This window comes from Trachemys scripta, chromosome 3 (genome assembly GCF_013100865.1).
Source record: "Trachemys scripta elegans isolate TJP31775 chromosome 3, CAS_Tse_1.0, whole genome shotgun sequence".
NCBI classification, from domain to species: domain Eukaryota; kingdom Metazoa; phylum Chordata; order Testudines; family Emydidae; genus Trachemys; species Trachemys scripta.
Genome location: NC_048300.1, coordinates 132,187,812 through 132,206,761, shown reverse-complemented (window position 1 = coordinate 132,206,761; position 18,950 = coordinate 132,187,812). Strand labels below are relative to the sequence as shown.

The 18,950-nt window shown below is 44.8% G+C and overlaps 1 protein-coding gene across 7 annotated transcripts in view; it reads left to right on the top strand.

The window, feature by feature from the left end:
* Positions 1-18,950, top strand: part of KLHL32 (kelch like family member 32) — a 194,407-nt gene that overhangs the window by 38,580 nt on the left and 136,877 nt on the right. For all 7 annotated transcript variants that reach the window (XR_004645182.1, XR_004645181.1, XM_034766004.1 and 4 more), the window contains exons 2-3: positions 4,394-4,482; positions 7,187-7,367. Coding sequence is in view for 5 of the 7 variants with exons in the window: in XM_034766004.1 (XP_034621895.1) it covers positions 4,460-4,482; positions 7,187-7,367 (204 nt within the window). In the remaining 2 variants the exon portion in view is untranslated. The remainder of the gene's footprint in view (positions 1-4,393; positions 4,483-7,186; positions 7,368-18,950) is intronic.

Here is an 18,950-nt window from a genome sequence, read left to right as displayed (position 1 = left end):
GGGGGGGGGGGGGGAACAACACAGTATATGTGTTCATGTAATTAAAGACTGTATCATCATACATGAGCATAAGGGTTTTGAAGCAAGGTTGCTCAGGCAACTTTATTCTGGCATTTCCTAATTCTGAGTATTTGATTTTTGTGAACTTAACATTCTTTGAATGTAGGGCTTTTTAAAATTTAATATAAATATACTTGAATGTGAGACTAATTTCACACGCAAGTATACAGTTCAGTTCATTACACTCTTAGGGCTAAATTAGTTTCCTTTTATTTTAAAACGTTCCTAGATGATCTGTAGTTTGGAATAAAGTGTTGCCTTTAGGGCACTGCTCATCTTAAGGGGTGATGTGGTGCTGCATTGCCTATGGGGAGCATGTATGCTACTTGACCTCTTTGTGAGTTGTGGCTTACTCTGCTTTGCTGCACCAGTCCAGTGTAGGCCTAGTGCATTGGGGAGGTATGGGAGGAGGCAGAGAGGTCCCTACCCTCTTTGTGCCACTGTGCCTCACAAGGGGATAGGAACTGCAACTCTGTCTCTGCTTTAGACAGCACATGCAAGGTGGGAGGAAGAAGGGAGAAGACTTCTTTTGTCTTCCCTGCCCCCGCTATATACATATGTAAGGTCCAGGCAGAATCTGTCCCTTAGATAATGTATAATGAAGAAATCATAACACGGGTGAACAGGAGCTATAATATTTAATGTGAGTTAGGGACAGCGCTTAATTTGCAACAAAAGAAGTGCCGGGCCTCAAGAAATTACGTGCTGGGGCTCAGCCAATTTTTTTTACTTTCATAACTAATGCGGCAAACCCGAAGGTACCAGGGCTATGAACTGCCAAACCTGGAGGTGCTGCGGTTCAGCCCTGGCAAGCCTTGGCACAAATCAAGCAATGGTAGGGGGCAGAATTAGGCCCAAAGTGAACATAAGCAAACCGCTTTCTTCTGTGTTCTCTTGCTTAATTTCTTTGGTAATGTCACAGATAGATGCTGGTGGTATCAAAATCTATTGCCATGGAAGCATGTGATAACACAAGCACCAGATTGTGGCATCAGTGAATAAATCAGGCAGCAGGAGGAAGGTCTAATGTCAGAGAGAGCTGATTTTACACACGTGCACACACACAAACATGCCTGGGTAATTAACAGTGATAGAAAAGGGGAAAAAAATATTATGTCTTGATGAACTGTTTACTGCTGGGAGAATTCTGCACCAAGAAATTAAAAATTCTGCACACAGTATTTTAAAATTCTGCAAAATTCTGCCCATTTTGTCAAAATAACACAATATAATCATGTCAATTTCAATTATTTTGGTAATTTATTTCAAAATACCTGTCAGCAACTATGCAGCAATACAGACAGCAAAAAAGATTCAGGAAATGTTTTATGACAAATAGATTCCTTACTAGGCATATTAATACAAAACTCTGAGTAATGATTCATTTAAGCTACAATACAGGAACGTATTTCCCACAGCGCATGTGCAGACTTCAGAAGCAGTGCAAAGACTGGGGGCAGAGCTGGCTGTAGGTTTTTTGCTGCCGCAAGCAAAAAAAATGTTGGCTGCCTCTCCCCCCCGCCCCCTTTGTTTTTTTTTTTTTTGGCTTTTACACGTTTGCACTTTGCAGGGGGTTTTTTGTTTGTTTCTTTTTTTTGACTGTTTAAAATTTAAAAAAAAATGAAAACAGAGAAATTGCAGCAAAACCAAAAAACTACGTCTTCGGTCTGTGAATACACTAACCACAATCTATTAATTTGTTCCCCATTTTTCATTTTTTTCTTCATACTGGATGGCATAAATCGACGATTCGACTCATTAAATGGATATTGAAATTTAGGATTTCGTTTTGAAGGACTTTTTAATCACAATAATCATTAGCATTGCATCAGTAATTATTGTTGGCCATGTACTTGGATCCGATCCTATGTCAGTCTCTCCACCTTCCAATAATTGTTCTTGGATTTGGATAACAGTTCTTCGTTTCTGGACTCTTCAGCTGAAGAAGTAAATCTTTGGATGGATTGTGATTGTTCGTCTTTATCAGTTAGCAAAGATAATCTTTGGTCAGATTGTTGTTCATCTTTATCAGTTGATAAAGATGATCTTTGGTTCGATTGGTCTTCATCAGTTGATGAATAATCACTTTTAATGCATTGCTTAGAGCTTTCTCCTTGATTGTTGACTCTTTTAAAATATTTATTTGAAGTACGAGAGTTTTTCTAAATCTTTTTGCCGTTTCTTTCTTTGTTGCTGGTAGGCAGCACCGGAAAGTCGTTTTTGTTTTTGTCCCGGCATTTTAGCCCTATAACCACTGGCACTGATGCAACACGGAAATTGGCGGGAATGGCACCGATCGGAGGGCACAGTACACACAAGTAATCGTGATTCCTGATTTAATTAATCAATAACCATTAACATTTACACATGTTCACATTGAGTGACTGTGTCACGATGTGACCCGATATTTTTCATGTCATGCTCCTATCGCACTACTGGAGATTTTTTTTTTTGATCTTCACGTATTATTATTATTATTTTTTTTTGTACATGGGTGGATTTTTCCGGAAAAAAAGGATGGCCGGAATGCCGCCCCTGGAAATGTGCCGCCCCAAGCACGTGCTTGCTTTGCTGGTGCCTAGAGCCGGTCCTGGCTGGGGGGGGACTCAGGGATAATGGAGTAGCTCAGGGAGAGAGAGAAGTAATTGCTGGGAAGGAGCCTGGGTGTGAAATTGGAGGGTTGTTGGATGTGGGTGGGAGAAGTATGGAATGGGGTTTTTTGGACAGGGAGGGATTGTTAGAACTCCTCCACCATGCAGACCCTGACTGACCCCTAGCCTTTCTCATTCAGTCACTCACTCCCGCCTGTCCCCATATATCCCTGCACCCCCATTCAGCTGCACCCTCCCTCCTTGAGGCCCTGCACCCCTGCCTTCCTGTCCCCATGTGGCTCGGCACCCTCACTCAGCCCATGTCCATCCCCATGTGTCCCTGTACCCCCACTCCCATTCAGCTCCTGCCCAAGTCTGTGACACCCCCCGCACAGCAGCCCCATTTGCCCCCACTGTCTGCACCCCCTCCATATGCCATGCCTCCTGACCCACAGGCCCCTGGTGGGCAAAAGGTGTAACTGAAGCAACTTTCCTGCAGAATGTATTTTCTGCAGGGGGAAAAATTCTGCATGACCCATGAATTCTGCACTAGTGCACATGTGCAGAATTCCCCCAGGAGTAGCTATTGGAAGGAGAACAATGTGCTACCTGTACTCGTTTGCCAAAGTTTGGAAGGGGTTCTCTATCTATTGTAATGTACTTAAATGCCTCAGTTCAAGCTGTCATATAAATTATGTTCATTATAGTTAATCCTCCAGGTTTTTTTTAATGTAATAGGTTTTCATAAATAGGATGGTGATCAGTTTTGTTCTCTCCGAGGGTAGGACAAGAATAAGCAGTTTAGTTTACAGCAAGGGAGATCTAGGTTGGATATTAGAAAAGCTTTCCAGCTATAAATTTAGTTAAGCACTGGAACTGGTTATCTAGGAGGTTGTGGAATCCCCATCATTGGAGGGTTTTAAGAACAGGTTAGACAAACACCTGTCAAGGATGATTTAGGTTGACTCAATCCTGCCTTTTGTTGTTCCTTCCAAATCTACATGTCTATGATTCTGTGGATATAAATTGAAGAGCAGGATGAAGATTAGTTGTAGTCTATAGGTCAACAACATTCTCATCTCATCACATTTGTTTGGTTTATTTCCATACAGGTTTATATTGGTGATAAGTGTTTTTTTTTTTTTTTTTGCTTTGACAGTCAATACTTCAGTGTTTTGCTATGGTAGAGTGAGTTAATCAGTGAGCTTTTACAATCATAAACTAATTTGCAATTACACACGTGGTGGGGGGTGGTGGAAAGTAATACAGATAGTGCTCTGAATAGAGGATAGTGAAAAGCCCCACTAATCTTGGGAGGATCTTTAGGATGGATTGTGTCTGTGGATGTGTAATCCATCCATAGCTGTCTAGTGGGCAGGGAGAGTATGCACATTGCACCATTCTAAGTGGCCCTGCCTGCCAGCCAACTCTGCAGGCTAGTATTGAGGGTCTGCATTGCCTCCCCACCTTGTTTGGGTAATATGCCTCCCTAGTGTCAGGGAAGGTGCATGCCTGTGACTTCAGTGACTGCAGTTATCACTTGGGCTTATGTGGGAAGTGCTGGGGAAGAAAAGAGGGGAGGAGGTTATCTCTAGGCCAGGGTCAATCTAGCCAATAATGTTTTGTGACAAGGATGGACAAAAAATGTTGCATTTGAGTTTGGCCTCCTAAAAGTTTTGTCCTTTAAGGTTAAGGTTGCATTTGCTTCAAATTTTAATATACCTTCTCTCTGTCTTTTTTAGCTGTAATGTTTTCTTCTTCCTCCACAAGATTTTAAGTATTGAGATTCTGAAGAACAAACGTGAAGGATGCCATCTGAGAGGTGCCTCAGGTATGGTACTTTAAAACAGTGCAGGATGTCATTGTCATTTAGCATGGTGTTTACTGAAACATTAGTCAGCATATGATGCATTAACAAAAGCATTCATTTAACACCTGGATTTCCAATTTATAACCTGGAAGAGATTGCTTTAAGTGTTGCTGTTGCCATTATCACGAACAACATGAAGCATGCATGAGACCGTAGTAATTTACTTGAGCCCCACAATCCTCTTCAATTCTCTGTTGTTTCTTGTTCTTTATGTCCTTAGGAATTTTGAATTTGCCCATGGGCATTTGCAAAGCGAGTGCATGCCCAAAGTGTAGACAAAGAAAACCCTGGAATCAATAGGGTTTTGCATTGGTGCAGCCATAATGGTGGCTGGCAATTGTTTGCTGTGATTGGGGCACTTTCCCAATGGCCATCTATAAGAAGGCTGCAATGCATTCTTATTCATACACTTCCTCTTCCTTCCCTTCCAAAGTTCTCATTTCTATTTTTCCTTATCCATCTGATGCCTCAATCTGCTTCTCTTTTGTTTATTCTTCTTACTGGCTACTTTACTTAAGACAATAATTATTATTGAATTCATTTTGGGAATGTTTGCACAGAAGGTGTTATACAAAATATATTCATGCTATGGAATTTCTGCAGGACCTAACACCAGCCTGGTTCCCTGGAGGCTGCTCTATTTTATATCCACTGCCTACATCTCACTGGGACCAACTTGGCAATGGTATCCCACGATACATCCTTTTCCTCTGCCATGACCCCAACACTGGAAGATTCCCTCACACATGGGGGATAATGAACTGCCTAGTTCTACTATGCTTATGGCCAGTTTACACTCGCAGAATGGTACAAAATGGCACAGTATGCCTGTGAATCAATGCTCTCATGTTTATAACTTTCAGTTGAAACTGTTGAAGATTTACATACCATGCAACTATGTTTGTACGTATGTGGTTGTAATCAGAAAAATTACTAAAAGTTGACATTGTGCATTACAAATATTTGCTCCCTCGATTCTAACTCTGCTGAGTTTATGGACAAAATCAGTGTTTTGTTCCTGTTAGAAATGGGAAGGGAGGATGCACATTACCGAACTGTCTTCTATTGTTCCTCAAGCATCAGTAACAGAATTGCTTGTTTTGCTTTGGTTCCGGGTTCCTTATTGTTGGTGCTGAAGAATGAACCTGAAAAAACACAGTTGGATTTATTTTTTTTCGGTTATCAAATTGAATTTACAGCACTGACTGCTTAAAATACTAAATCTTGACTTGACTTAGTGAATTTGCTATGGAGTTACAGAAAGGAAATAAATGTAAAACAGCAAGAAATCACTTTTACAGGATTGTCTTTCCTGACCACTGTACTTTATTGTATATGAATAGGATTCCACAAGCAGAATAGACAGAAATTATTTTGCACTTATTTCTTTGGTGTGAAGCTGAATAAAGGATTAGCCCCTCAGGTGGTATAAATTCATATATAATTCACATGATTTAGCCCAGCAGAGTATCTGGCCAGTTGTATGTGGATTTTTTTTTCTTTCTCCATTCCATGTATTTTTTTTTAATATACGTATGATGAGGTTGTCCTTTCCATTTCCTGGAGTGGAGGAGACTTGGATCAGGCAGATTTAGGCAGGGAAGCTCAGGGACTACCCGCTCCATGGCTTTGTCCAAACACCAGGGATTTAGAGGAGATGCTTTTTGAAAAAGCACCTGGATTGGTCCTTAGTACCATGTAAAAGTCACCTGAGCCCTTAACACAAACCACCAAGTAGCCATCTGACAACTTTAAGTTACAGCCATTCTGAGTTAGGTTTAAAGATGCAACCTAAAGGTGAAAGTCTCTAGTCTATTATTAATTTCTCAGCAATCTAGCCCCTACTTATATATTTTAAAATATGCTCATATTTTAAAGTGAAAATGTAGCAAAAGTTGATATCAAATGACTAATTATTGGTTGAAACCACTTTTACAATATTACCAAGGAATAAGGAATACTATGTTCTGTTGCTTTGACACCTTAAATTGTAGGTATTATCTGAAAAGTAATAGTAACAAAAAAAAATTGAACCTTCTAGTATCACAGATCTGCTGCTTGTGAGTCATATCTGCTTTTTTAAGTGACAATTTTAACTAATCAGAACTATTTTTTAACCTCCATTAGTTCAGCATAGCTATGGAAAAATTAGATGGAATCTCTTCTGGCTTGCACAGAATCAGCAGAATTCTTTATGAAGTACTAATAGTAGAAACTGTTGTTGGTGATAATACGTGAGCCAGACCATTTGTAGACTTAGTTACATAAATGTTCAATATTCCTTTCTACTAATATATTACTTTAGACCACTTTGGTTGTTTTTCTGTTACCCTGTGAGAAGATGATAAACCTAAACCTTTGTACTCCTCTTACTTAACACTTGTATAAATCAGAACACTGAACCCAACAGTGGAGTAAAGGAGAAAAGAATCAGGGCCCTTGAGTTGTTGTAAATCTAACACATTTTCTATCCTAAATAAGACTAAGTTATGTGAAACGTTTCCTGTGCTAAACATACCACATACAAGAGTCTCTCTGTCTGGGCACATGCTGCCATCCTGCTTTATTTTTTTTTAAACCAGAAATGTTGATCAGCATTAATTACTGAGCCTCGGAGATGGGTCTTATATTTGTTGATAGAATCTTTTGTTTCCTTCATTTGCAGTATTCAAGAAATGCTGACAGGTCAGAGGCTTTGCCAATCCAGTTCACATAATGATGCTGTCTTGGCGGCCCTGAACCAACAAAGAAGTGATGGTATACTGTGTGACATCACCCTCATTGCAGAAGACCAGAAATTCCATGCACATAAGGCAGTACTTGCAGCATGCAGTGATTATTTCCGAGTAAGTTTTAACTCCGCATTTTCCTTCCCTTATAAAATCACTAAGAAATATGATGAGACTTCAAGAAAAAAATGGTTGCAGGTTCCATGCTGAGCAAGTTATAATTTAAAACTGAGTCTTTGAAAAGGATGAGATTTATGTTTTTTGAAATGCACATACTACACTTTAATTGCATATCATGCTATTAAAATATCCATAATTTTTGTAAGTGTGAATATTATTTGCAATTTTTTCTAATTAAGAGTATAATTTAGTTTTTGTCTTTAATATGGAGTCTGGACTTTTTAAGAATGTTCTTTTAACAGAGGTATAGGGGTTTGTGTCTGTGTAATTTCCTAGTTTTAAAAAAAAGCAAACTGAAAAAGTGGGAATTCCATTATGTGGCATCATATTAGATCATAAGAGCTACCATACTGGGTCAGTATGGCCCATGTTGCCCAGGATCCTGTCTCCGACAGTGGCCCGTAGCAGAGCTTCATGGAGGAATGTAGAGAACAGGGCAATTATAGAGTGATCCACTCCTGTCTTCCATTCCTGGGTTCTGGTAGTCAGAGGTTTAGGGTTGCCCCGAGCATGGGGTTGCATGCCTGAGGTCCATCAATGGCTATTAGCCAAGATGCTATCTTCCATGAACTTATCTAATTCTTTTTTGAGGCCAGTTATACTTTTGGCCATAATAATTTCCCATGTCAGTGAGTTCCACAGGTTAGTTGTGAGTTGTGTGAAAAAGTACTTCCTCTTGTCTGTATTAAACTGCTGCCTATTAATTTCATTGGGTGACCCTTTTTTAGTATTGTGGGCAATTGTGGATAACAGCCCTCTGTTCACTCTTTCCACACCATTCATACTTTTTTATATAGTGGCATTATGATATTTTGTCTTATTTTCTATCACTTTGCTAATAATTCCTAACATTCTGTTAACCTTTTTTTACTACTGTTGTGCATTAAGGAGACATTTTCATAGACCTATCCATAGTGACTCCAAGATCTTCTTTGTATGGTAACAGCTAATTTAGAACCCATCACTGTATATGTATAGTTAGTACAGGGATTGGCGACCTTTGGCATGCAGCCCACCAGAGTAAGCCTCCTGGTGGGCCAGGCTGGTTTGGCTGATCGCGGCTCCCACTGGCTGTGGTTCGCCATCCCAGGCCAATGGGGGCTGCGGGAAGGGCAGCCAGCACATCCCTCGGCCCGTGCCGCTTCTTGTAGCCTCCATTGGCCTGGGAGCTGCGAAACCTGCGGACACGGCAGGTAAACAAACCGGGGGCTTACCCTGGCGGGCCGCGGGCCAAAGGTTGCTGATCCCTGAGTTAGTATTTTTTCCAATGTGCATTACTTTGCACTTAGCAATGTTGAATTTCATCTGTCATTTTGTTGCCTGGTCTCATCCAGTTTTGTGAGATCCCTTAAGTCCTTGCAGTCTGCTTTGGACTTTAATATCTTGAATCATTTTGTCATTGGCCAACTTTGCCACTTCACTGTTCATTCCCTTTTCCAGATCATTAATGAGCATGTTGATGCCCCCATGGATCATCTGAAAGTTTGAACTTTTAGATCTACAGCAAAGACCTATGCCACGTGCGCTAAAAGAGTAAATAATAGCAATAGTAGGTTGTCATCTTCTACGTGGACCATCACTAAAGGGGGATGTGACACTTTATCAGAGGATTTCTCATATATTTGCTGACAGCAGTGGCATGCTGAGACTTGGGAAATCTTGAAGTTCCCTTCCAGCCTTTGGAGGGGAGTTTACACTACTGGACCACTTCTGCCTTGTTTAGATCACTTCTGCCCTGCCCCTCCAGCCTGTCCCTGTCTCTTTCCTTCCCCTGGCTCCTTGTCCCAGCCCTATTCTTCTCACCTAGCTAGTCCCAGTCTCCTTGCCCAGAAAGTGCTAGTTTCATCCCTTCAAACTCCCTGACCCAGTCTTGTCACCATTCCTAGTCCTCTCTTCCCAGCTCCTCACCTGATCTCTCTCCTTTTCCCTATTGCCAGACACCCCATTCATGTTCCTCATACCCGCTGGCTCCCAATCTCCCTTCTTATGCTCCACACGCAATATCTGCATCCCCTCCTTCTCTGGCTCTTTTACCCAGTCTCTTTGCCCAGCCAGTTTGTTCTCCTCCAGTTGCTTGTCAGATCGCCCTTTCCTTGCCACACAGATTCCCAGTCTCCTCACCCACTGCCAGACTGCAGTCCTAATCTCCCCCAACCCCCACAGGGTCCATATCCCCTGTTTACTCCCCCTAAGCCTGCTGCAAGTCCAGCTCTTCTCTACTCTTCATTCAAACCAAGCAGCTTCCTCTTCCACGCTCCCTCTGCATAGCTGGGGGTTCATTCAGAGCACAGTTGAGACAGGCTCCCTGCTCACAGTTCAGGTGGTCACCCCCAGCATGTTCTGCAGCAGCCCGCAGTTGCAGGAAAAATCCTGCTAGGCCCCAGGCTGCAGCATGCCCGCTGTGGCTGGAATCTTCTGGGAATTTAGCTGTGAAGTTCTAGTAAGCCACTACTGAGCATATGTGAACTGTGCTTCCTCCCCCCGCCCAAAGGCTTAAAACTTCGCCACGTTGGGTGGATTTTTATGGGGATGACTCCTCTGCCAAATTTAAAGCCCATGCTCCAAAGCATTGGGGTACTAGAACTTTTCATAGAAAAAGTCACTAGAATTTTTTAACATGGCACAATAACATATCTTCCCTGTCCCTTGTTCTCAGAAACAGCTGAATGATTTTGGCTGAAACATTCCAAAACATTTCAGCTTGACATAGACACCCAGCATAGAAAATTTCAGCCCAAATTATGAAAGTTGGGTGAAATTCAAAGCAATTGAAAAACAGGTCTTTTTATTGGAAGTGTGCAAGCTTAATTATAGGCATTGTTACCAGTCCCACCTTGTGTGTGTGTGTGTGTGTGTGTGTGTGTGTGTGTGTGTGTGTGAGAGAGAGAGAGAGAGAGAGAGAGAGAGATTCTAAACTGTATCTATAGGTTTATTTTGAAATCTCATTAAATAGTGAGTCACCTTGACACTATTCTGAGACTAAAGGAGTAATTGCTTTAAAAGTCTGTTTTCAGTAACAAAATACAGTTAAATTTTTAGCTATAGTAGTTGTAGCATTAAATGCCTTTACAGTGACCTTTTCATTCCATTAATGTAATTATATGTTTTTAACACCCACGTATTGTGAGCTATTCTGTATCCTTAATTGTCTAAACAGGATCTTCGTCCTCCCCTGGAACTTGATAACTTTTTTGTTAAATTTGAGGTTTAGCTTGCTATATACATATAAGGAACGCTGTTAACTTCAAACCAGTTACTTTCACTGTAATGACTACTAAATCAATTTAACTTCCAGTTTTTGAGTACATTTTCCCAATTTCTCTCCCTTATTGCTATCAGAGGGGACCCTCCACACTTAACAGGAGAGAACACTTCTGCCAGATATATGCACTATTCTTAAGTGTGAGTTGCTGATCCTACTATGTTGCCTCTTGGCCATATGCAGCCAGGACACCTGTTTCTCCTCTTCTTCCTGGCGTACAGAGGGCCTTGATAGGGTTGCCAACTTTCAAATTGCAGAAAACCCAACACCTTGCCCCCCCTCCTTCCCCGAAGCCCCGCCCCCTGCTCACTCTCCCCCACCCTCGCTCACTTTCACTAGGCTGAGGCAGAGGATTGGGGTGCAGGAGGAGATGAGAGCTCTGGCTGGGGGTGTGGGCTCTGGGGTGGGACTGGGGATGATGGGTTTGGGGAGCTCAGGGCTGGGGCAGGGAGCTGGGTGTGCGGGAGGAGGCTCAGGGTTAGGGCAGGGGGTTGGAGTGCAAGGGAAGGTGTGGGCTCCAGGTGGTGCTGACTCAGGTGACTCCCAAGAAGTGGCTGGCGTATCCGGCTCCTAGGAGGAGGGGCAGCCAGATGGCTCCACGCTGGTGCTCGGGGGTGGCACCTGCGAGCGAGAACAGTGCGCAGAGCCCCCCTGGCTGCCCTTTTGCCTAGGAGCTGGATATGCCAGCCACTTCCCGGGAGCTATGCAGAGCTGGGTAGGGAGCCTGCCTGCACCGCCAATTGGACTCTTAATGGCACATTCAGCAGTGCTAACCGGAGCCGCCAGGGTCCCTTTTTGACCAGGTGTTCCAGTTGAAAACCAGACACCTGGCAACCCTAGGAGGGTAGATTGTTGGGGCACCTGTGTCTGATTTCAAGGAGTGACTGAAATGAGGAGAGGGGCACTTTTCCCCCTGCAGTCTGATTCTGCTGCTGACAACTCAGTCTTCCCCTGCCCCAGTCTGGTTGCCTCCTCTGGTTTTTCAGAGGGAATAGGTGCTGACTCTTTCCTCTTATAGCCAGATCTTTTGCCATAGCCTCTCCTGGTCCCATGGAATGGCTGTAGAGCTCTTTCTCCTCCCAGCCTGATTTTTTATTACTCTCCTTCTGAGTGGCTTGAGGTTATGGAGGTATTTTCTCTTGCCTGCTGTCTGGTGTCCACAGTCTTGCAACGGGGAGGTGATAAGAGGGGTAATCTTGTTGCCTCCTGTCCCAGCTGAAAGGGTCTAGGGTAGGATGCATGCACCCACTGTTGTTAAGTATTCCCCAGATACTTTAAAGGGATCCAGGAAGAAAAGATGAGGACCTGCTGCCTCCCACTTCCATGCAGCTCCCATTGCTCCACAGCCTTATGAAGAAGTCTAGGGGATGGAGAATGGGGCTCCTGTCGATCCCCACTTCCACTTAGGTGTCTGGGGACTTAAGATTGGAGCTTCCTTTCTTTCTCAGTCATTTGTTACTCTCCCACCCCTTGCAAGAGTTGTATGGTAGTCACATGGCTTCCCCTCCCACCCAGCACACTCTCTTCTCTCATTCCCCACCCCCCTCTAATGCCTGGCAACTCTCATGAAGAGTGGGCGGCTGCCTGCCTGCCTGCCCTGTGTTCTTTAGCAGTGTGACAAGAACAGCTCCTGTCTTGCTTACTGATTGATTGACCTTGAGATTGGGGCACTGTGACTCACCCTGTTTCCAGTTGGGTTACTTGGTGTTTGGTGAATTGTCATTGCAAATTTTTGTCTTGCTACACTGTGAAAAAAATAACAATTTTAAGATGGTTCAAATTATTAAGCTGCATACATCATTTCTATTGAAAAATACTGTGGGAGTGATTTAATGCAGAATTTAGTAATTTGATCTGCCTCAAAATTTTTTATAATTTAGTGGGACACGTTGTCCACACTGTAAATATCTGCTGAAAAAAATGTACCACTTCTTTGCTGAAAATCAACCAAACAATAGCTGCTATTAGTAGACACAAACTTCGTTAGGAAGTTGTGGGGTGAGAAGATTGACGTTGCATGGGGTGATAGTAAGGGAGGAAGGAAATAAATGCAGCATAGCCAAACCTAACCATCCAAACATAAACAACGAGTCTGGTGGCACCTTAAAGACTAACAGATTTATTTGGGCATAAGCTTTCGTGGGTAAAAACCTCACTTCTTCAGATGCATAGAAACATAATGCATAAGCATAGAAACTATAAGCATCCAAACATAATGAATCAGCTTCCCTCTAACTGTCCCCCCAAATAAAAAATCATGAGATCGGCTTAAAATCATGATTTTATTTAAAGTGTTTACATTTTGGCTTCTGAGCCTTGAGGCTTCATTGGGTCATGTTTACAGGTTTTCTCTTCAACCATGAGGGCTAGAAACTTAGCTTTCGTTGCTTTAAAAAAGTGAGATTCTCATGTAATCACAGGACTCCAGGAGCTGGGGCTCGAAGAAGAACAACAAATACCATGAAACTCCCAATAAAAGCCCATTGAGTACTTCTCATTTACATAGACTCTTGAAGTTTTTCTTTTGCTTGTTTTTGAATTTTATAAAAGGGGTAGTACAGTATCTTGAAAATGGGGTACATACTTTCTCTTATATCTGCATGAACTTTAGATGGCTCCAGTGCTGAAAATGTGTAATCCTGTAAGTGTTTTCCTGCAGGAGAGAGTAAGATAAGGGGTGCATTTCTTAAAAATAACTTTAGCATACCAATATCTGCTAGTAAACTTAGTCCTTGTGAATTGAAATACCACAATCAATAGCTGAGAATTGCTTCTTTTTCACATAAGTGACTATACTTTTTTACCTTGATTATGCTTCCTTACTGTGATCAAATTTTCCAATGATTTTTGTCTATGGACTGATTTTTAATATTGCTTTTAGAATGACCGATCTGATAGATCCCTTCAATAACCCAGCCTTAATTATAGGAGAACCTTGTAGGCAACCGAAATATAGGCATTGCTTATGCTTGGCTTTATAGAAGGTTTTTGCAATCTTTTTTTGGACAGCTGTAGCCCCTCCATTGTTTGCAGCAGGCCTCTGAAATTGATCAGGGAGAGAGGGGCCTGACTGTGACAGACTGACAATGTCCTGAATAAGCTTTAATGAATTAAGTTAAACCTTATTGAACTAGGTTTAATAACATTGGGGTCCATTGTATTAAAAATGCAATTGTTTGTGTTGTTAAGGGATTGTGAATGTATGTTCATGGAAAATGTAAATAGGAGAACAGCAGGGGGTGGTTAGGCAAACTCATGCAGGTTGGAACAGTTTCAGAGAAACACCACCCCCTAAACAGATTTGAATATACTGGTTCAAACTGGAGTCGCTAGGGGCCAACAGACGAAGAAAGAAAATAGCCTGGTTTTAAACTGGCTCATGGCCTCTTTTCTGATCCACCAAATGGACAGGACTTCTGGTCCAAGGTGGGCCCCTAATCTTTAGGGAAGAGTTGGAAGGACTAATAGCCAATCAGAACTCTTATCAGAGTAAAGTGTGTGGAGGGGAATCTCTGACAAACTTATTTGTACAGATGTAGAGTCTTTAATTGTATTTAATTTGTTTTCACTGTAGTGCTTTTATCTTAAGAATAAAATAGGCTAGCATAAAAAGAGCTGTGCAGTATCTGTAACTGTGGGCAGTCAGACCATTAACAGTCTCTGAAACGAAAGCAAGCAGGTATGCTTGGGAAGCCTGTGCATGTTGAGAATAACACAGTGGAGGCAGGGAACTGTGCAGTCTAGAAACACCCCAGTCAGAAGGGAATGAGATGCAGGTTTCCACCCATGAGAAGTAACCACTGGGGAGCTGGAAGCCTGAGAGTTGATGTCCCTGGCTGGACTACTGAGGGGAAATACATGTGCCCTGAACTGTGACACAGGCTGCAAGTTGGACAGCAAGGACCTCATCCAGAAAGGTGCAGGGGTTGCTTGGGGCCAGGTGGAGGACTGGCAATGCAAGGTGTGGGGCTGAGCAGGAGGAGTCAGGTGTGGGGGGCCAGTGTGGTGACCCCCACTCTGTCCAGTGGGAAGGAGCAAGCTGCCTCCTGTGTGAGGGAGATCTGCACCTTCAGCCTGGGCAGCCTTGTGTGGGGTGGGGACATAATGGCTGGGAGCTAGCTGCTGCCTCTTAACTGGGGCCCTTGGAGCTGGGAGCTGCCCTCCTGCTGGTGCCTGAATGTTCGCAGGGTCTGTCACCAGGGCCCAGAGGCCTTGGTAGCCCCAGACCGGGGTCTGCCCCATCATCATCTAACACAGCTGCAGGAGGTTCGGGGGGTGGGGATGGCAGCAGTGGGGGGGGGCACTTGGGGTTTCCCACAGACTACTAAAGGAATAGAAGAGGGGTAGTGGCAGACTGTAGTTTTGCCTAAGGTGGCCGATTAGATTGTCTTGAGCGGTCTTTGGAAAGTTGGGTTAGTCAATGGATGTATAGTTGCATTGTAATTGTACTAACGAGCTACGTGATTTCCACTGAGAGATTCTTCTTTTCTCCAGGGTTCAGATATGGAGCATTGCTACTAAAAAGTATGACTTTACTAGCACACATTTGGATTGTTAGCAGCTGATTTTATAACCTTGGGTGGGTGGGTTGGTGTGTGTGTGTGTGTTTAACGAAATGCTTCAATTTCTCAAAGTCTGAACAACCCTCTTTCTTCTTCTTTTCCATTTGAATGGGTTTATAGTCAGACCACTGAATTACCTCAAAAAGACAAATCTTTCATGTAATCTGGATGATCAGGACAATCTAAATCAATAAGATCAGATTTTAAAATGTCATTACTACTTGGATCTTTGATAGTGAGCATTTTCAATTCTTAAATACTTTTGGTTCAAGATGAGCCAAATAGAACTAGATTTTCTCCTTTCTCCTGTAACTTTCATAGCTGCTTCATAAGTACCCATTCTCTGAGGGTATGTCTACACTACGAAATTAGTTCGAATTTATAGAAGCCGGTTTTATTGAAATCGGTTGTATACAGCCGATTGTGTATGTCCACACAATAAAATGCTCTAGGTGCTCTAGTCGGCAGACCGCGTCCACAGTACGAGGCTAGCGTCGACTTCCGGAGCATTGCACTATGGGTAGCTATCCCACAGCTATCCCACAGTTCCCGCAGTCTCCGCCGCCCCTTGGAATTCTGGGTTGAGATCCCAATGCCCGGATGATGCAAAACAGTGTCGCGGGCGGTTCTGGGTACATGTCGTCAGGCCCCTCCCTCCCCCGTCACAGCAACGGCAGACAATAGATTCGCGCCTTTTTATCTGGGTTACCTGTGCAGACAACATGGAGCCCGCTCAGCACAGCTGAGCTCACCGTAACCATATGTCCTCTTGGTGCCGGCAGACGTGGGACTGCATTGCTACACAGCAGCAGCTGCTAACTGCCTTTTGGCGGTAGACGGTGCAGTAGACTGGTAGCCTTCATCGGCGATCTGGGTGCTGGCAGCCGTGGGGCTTGCCTTTTGGCAGTAAATGGTGTATTATGACTGTTAGCCGGCCTATTACAAGTCGGGTCATCGCACGTTAGCAGAGTCTTCCCTGAGCAGCAGCTCGTGCAATAGGCCTGAAGACCATCGTCATACACCGCCCAGTATTTGCTGCCAAGCACCCAGAAAGATGCCGAGGGCTATCAGTCACGCTGCACCGTCGTCTTAAGATGTAAAAAATAGATTTTCTCTGTATTCATTTGCTTCCCCCTCCCTCCGTCAAATCAACGGCCTGCTAAACCCAGGGTTTTCAGTTTAATCTTTGGGGGGGACCAGTCTGTGACAGTTGTTTGTGTCTCTCCCGGATGCACAGCCACCGTTCTTTATTTTAATTCCCTGTGCCTGTACGCCATGTCGTCACTCGGCCCCCCTCCCTCCTTCCCCTAGGCCGTCAGATACTACGTTTGCGCCACAGCTCGAGCCGAGAAGCGGTTCGCGCCTTTTCTTTGAATTCTGGGTTGAGATCCCAATGCCCGGATGATGCAAAACAGTGTCGCGGGCGGTTCTGGGTACATGTCGTCAGGCCCCTCCCCCCTCGTCACAGCAACGGCAGACAATAGATTCGCGCCTTTTTACCTGGGTTACCTGTGCAGACAACATATCACGGCAAGCATGGAGCCCGCTCAGCTCAGCTGAGCTCACCGTCACCATATGTCCTCTGGGTGCCGGCAGACGTGGGACTGCATTGCTACACAGCAGCAGCTGCTAACTGCCTTTTGGCGGTAGACGGTGTAGCATGAGTGATAGCCGTGGGGCTGGCAGCCGTAGTGCTGCATTGCACCAGCCCCTTCCAGGCGATGGTATATTATGACTGGTACCCGTCGTCATCATACTGGTATGGCTGTCAATCATGGCCACCTGGGCAGACATGCTACTGTTTTGATGATGACGGTTACCAGTCATAATATACTATTTTCTGCCAATTGCCCAATATTGTCTGCTAAGCACCCAGAAGAGGCCGAGGGCGATGCTGGGTGCTGGCGGACGTGGGGCTGGCAGACGTGGGGCTGCATTGCTACACAGCAGCAGCCCCTTGCCTTTTGGCAGATGATGGTATATTATGATTGGTATCCGTCATCGTCATACTGGTATGGCTGTCACTCATGCTGCAGCGTCGGCTGCCACCTTAAGATGTAAAAAATAGATTTGTTCTGTGTTCATTTGCTTCCCCTTCCTCCGTGAAATCAACGGCCTGCTAAGCCCAGGGTTTCCAGTTTAATCTTTGGGGGGACCATTCTGTGTGACAGTTGTTTGTGTTTCTCCCTGTTCCTGTACCTGTACGCCATGTCGTCACTCGGCCCTCCCTCCCTCCCTCCCTCCCGCCCTCCTTCTCCTGGTCCATCAGATACTACTTTCGCGCCTTTTTTCTGACCAGGCGCCATAGCTAGCACTGGGATCATGGAGCCCGCTCAGATCACCGCGGCAATTATGAGCACTATGAACACCACGCGCATTGTCCTGGAGTATATGCAGAGCCAGAACATGCCAAGGCGAAACCCGGACCAGGCGAGGAGGCGATTGCAGCACGGCGACGAGAGTGATGAGGAAATTGACATGGACATAGACCTCTCACAAGGCACAGGCCCCAGCAATGTGGAAATCATGGTGTCACTGGGGCAGGTTGATACCGTGGAACGCCGATTCTGGGCCCGGGAAACAAGCACAGACTGGTGGGACCGCATCGTGCTGCAGGTATGGGACGATTCCCAGTGGCTGCGAAACTTTCGCATGCGTAAGGGCACTTTCATGGAACTTTGTGACTTGCTTTCCCCTGCCCTGAAACGCCAGGATACCAAGATGAGAGCAGCCCTCACAGTTGAGAAGCGAGTGGCGATAGCCCTGTGGAAGCTTGCAACGCCAGACAGCTACCGGTCAGTCGGGAATCAATTTGGAGTGGGCAAATCTACTGTGGGGGCTGCTGTGATCCAATTTGCCAGGGCAATGAAAGACCTGGTGATAGCAAGGGTAGTGACTCTGGGCAACGTGCAGTCAATAGTGGATGGTTTTGCTGAAATGGGATTCCCAAACTGTGGCGGGGCCATAGACGGAACCCATATCCCTATCTTGTCACCGGAGCACCAAGCCACCGACTACGTAAACCGCAAGGGGTACTTTTCAATGCTGCTGCAAGCCCTGGTGGATCACAAGGGACGTTTCACCAACATCAACGTGGGATGGCCGGGAAAGGTACATGATGCTCGCGTCTTCAGGAACTCTGCTCTGTTTCGAAAGCTGGAGGAAGGGACTTTCTTCCCGGACCAGAAAGTGACCATTGGGGATGTTGAAATGCCTATCGTGATCCTTGGGGACCCAGCCTACCCCTTAATGCCATGGCTCATGAAGCCATACACAGGCAGCCTGGACAGTAGTCAGGACCTGTTCAACTACAGGCTGAGCAAGTGCCGAATGGTGGTGGAATGTGCATTTGGACGTTTAAAAGCGCGCTGGCGCAGCTTACTGACTCGCTCAGACCTCAGCGAAAAGAATATCCCCATTGTTATTGCTGCTTGCTGTGCGCTCCACAATATCTGTGAGAGTAAGGGGGAGACCTTTATGGCGGGGTGGGAGGTTGAGGCAACTCGCCTGGCCGCTGATTACGCGCAGCCAGACACCAGGGCGGTTAGAGGAGCACAGCAGGGCGCGGTGCGCATCAGAGAAGCTTTGAAAACGAGTTTTGTGACTGGCCAGGCTACTGTGTGAAACTTCTGTTTGTTTCTCCTTGATGAACCCTCCAACCCCCCCCCCCCCCCCCCCCCCCCCCCCCCCCCCCCC